This window comes from Apteryx rowi, unplaced genomic scaffold (assembly GCF_003343035.1).
Source record: "Apteryx rowi isolate R43461 unplaced genomic scaffold, aptRow1 scaffold_1334, whole genome shotgun sequence".
NCBI lineage: Eukaryota > Metazoa > Chordata > Aves > Apterygiformes > Apterygidae > Apteryx > Apteryx rowi.
In genome coordinates, this window is record NW_020447569.1 from 52,382 (window position 1) to 53,486 (window position 1,105).

The 1,105-nt window shown below is 68.0% G+C and overlaps 1 protein-coding gene across 1 annotated transcript in view; it reads left to right on the forward strand.

Moving 5' to 3' along the window:
• LOC112961560 (ryanodine receptor 1-like) overlaps positions 1 to 1,105 on the forward strand; it is a gene marked incomplete at both ends in the record, with an annotated part of 77,125 nt that overhangs the window by 51,559 nt on the left and 24,461 nt on the right. The window contains 2 exon segments of the mRNA XM_026056883.1: positions 405 to 528; positions 830 to 945. Coding sequence (XP_025912668.1) covers positions 405 to 528; positions 830 to 945 — 240 coding nt within the window.

A 1,105-nucleotide genomic window follows, 5' to 3' on the forward strand; every position in this document is an offset into this window, starting at 1 on the left:
AGCTGTGACCCCCCCACACCCATCACCCCCCTTCAAACCCCCCACCCTGGGGAGGCTCTCCCCCACCTTGACCCCCTCTCCCAGATGGATGCTGCCCCCCTTCCCATGGATGCTCCTCTTCCCTTGGGGTCCCTCCACCCACCATGGGTGCTGCCCCTTGGGTTCCCCCCCCCATGGATGCACCTCTCCCCCCAATGCCCCCCATGGGTTCCCCTGGCATGCTGCCCCCACCCTATGGGTATTTCCCCTTGGGTCCCCCCTCCGTGTATGTTGCACCCCACGGATGCTCCTCTCCATCGGGTATCTCCTCCCCACGGATGCTCCTCTCCATCGGGCATCTCCTCCCCACGGATGCTCCCCCCCCCGTGGGTGCTGCCCCCCGCGGGTGCTGACGCGGGCGCCAGGCGGGGGCTCGCACCCCCTGCTCGTGCCCTACGACACGCTGACGGCCAAGGAGAAGGCGCGGGACCGCGAGAAGGCCCAGGAGCTGCTCAAGTTCCTGCAGCTCAACGGCTACGCCGTCACCCGGTGGGTGCCGTGGGGTGCAGAAGGTCTGGGGGACACAGGGGCGGGGGGCACCGGGTGGATTTGGGGAGACCTTGCAGGGGCTGGAGGGTGCTGGGGGGGTCTGGGGATACTGGGGGAGATTTGGGGTCACAGGGGGAGATTTGGGGGCACAGTAGGATTGGGGTCCACAGTCCCTCTAGCACAGGGGGCTGAAGGACCTGGAGCTGGGGGTTTGGGAGGTTTGGGGCTGAAGGACATGGAGCTGGGGGCTTTGGGGGGGAGGCTGGAGGTTTGGGGGTGCCCCACTGACTCGCCAGCGCAGGGGGCTGAAGGACATGGAGCTGGACACCTCGTCCATCGAGAAGCGCTTCGCCTACGGCTTCCTCCAGCAGCTGCTCAAGTGGATGGACATCTCGCAGGAGTTCATCGCCCACCTGGGTACGGCCCCCCCCCCCGGACCCCCACAGGACCCTCTGGGATCTCCCCAGGACCTTTGGGGACCTCCTGGTCCCCTGGGACTGCCCTGGCCCTCTGGGACCCCCCTCAGCCCTGCAGGACCTTCCTGGTGCTCCCTGGGACCCCCACGGTCCCCCAGGAC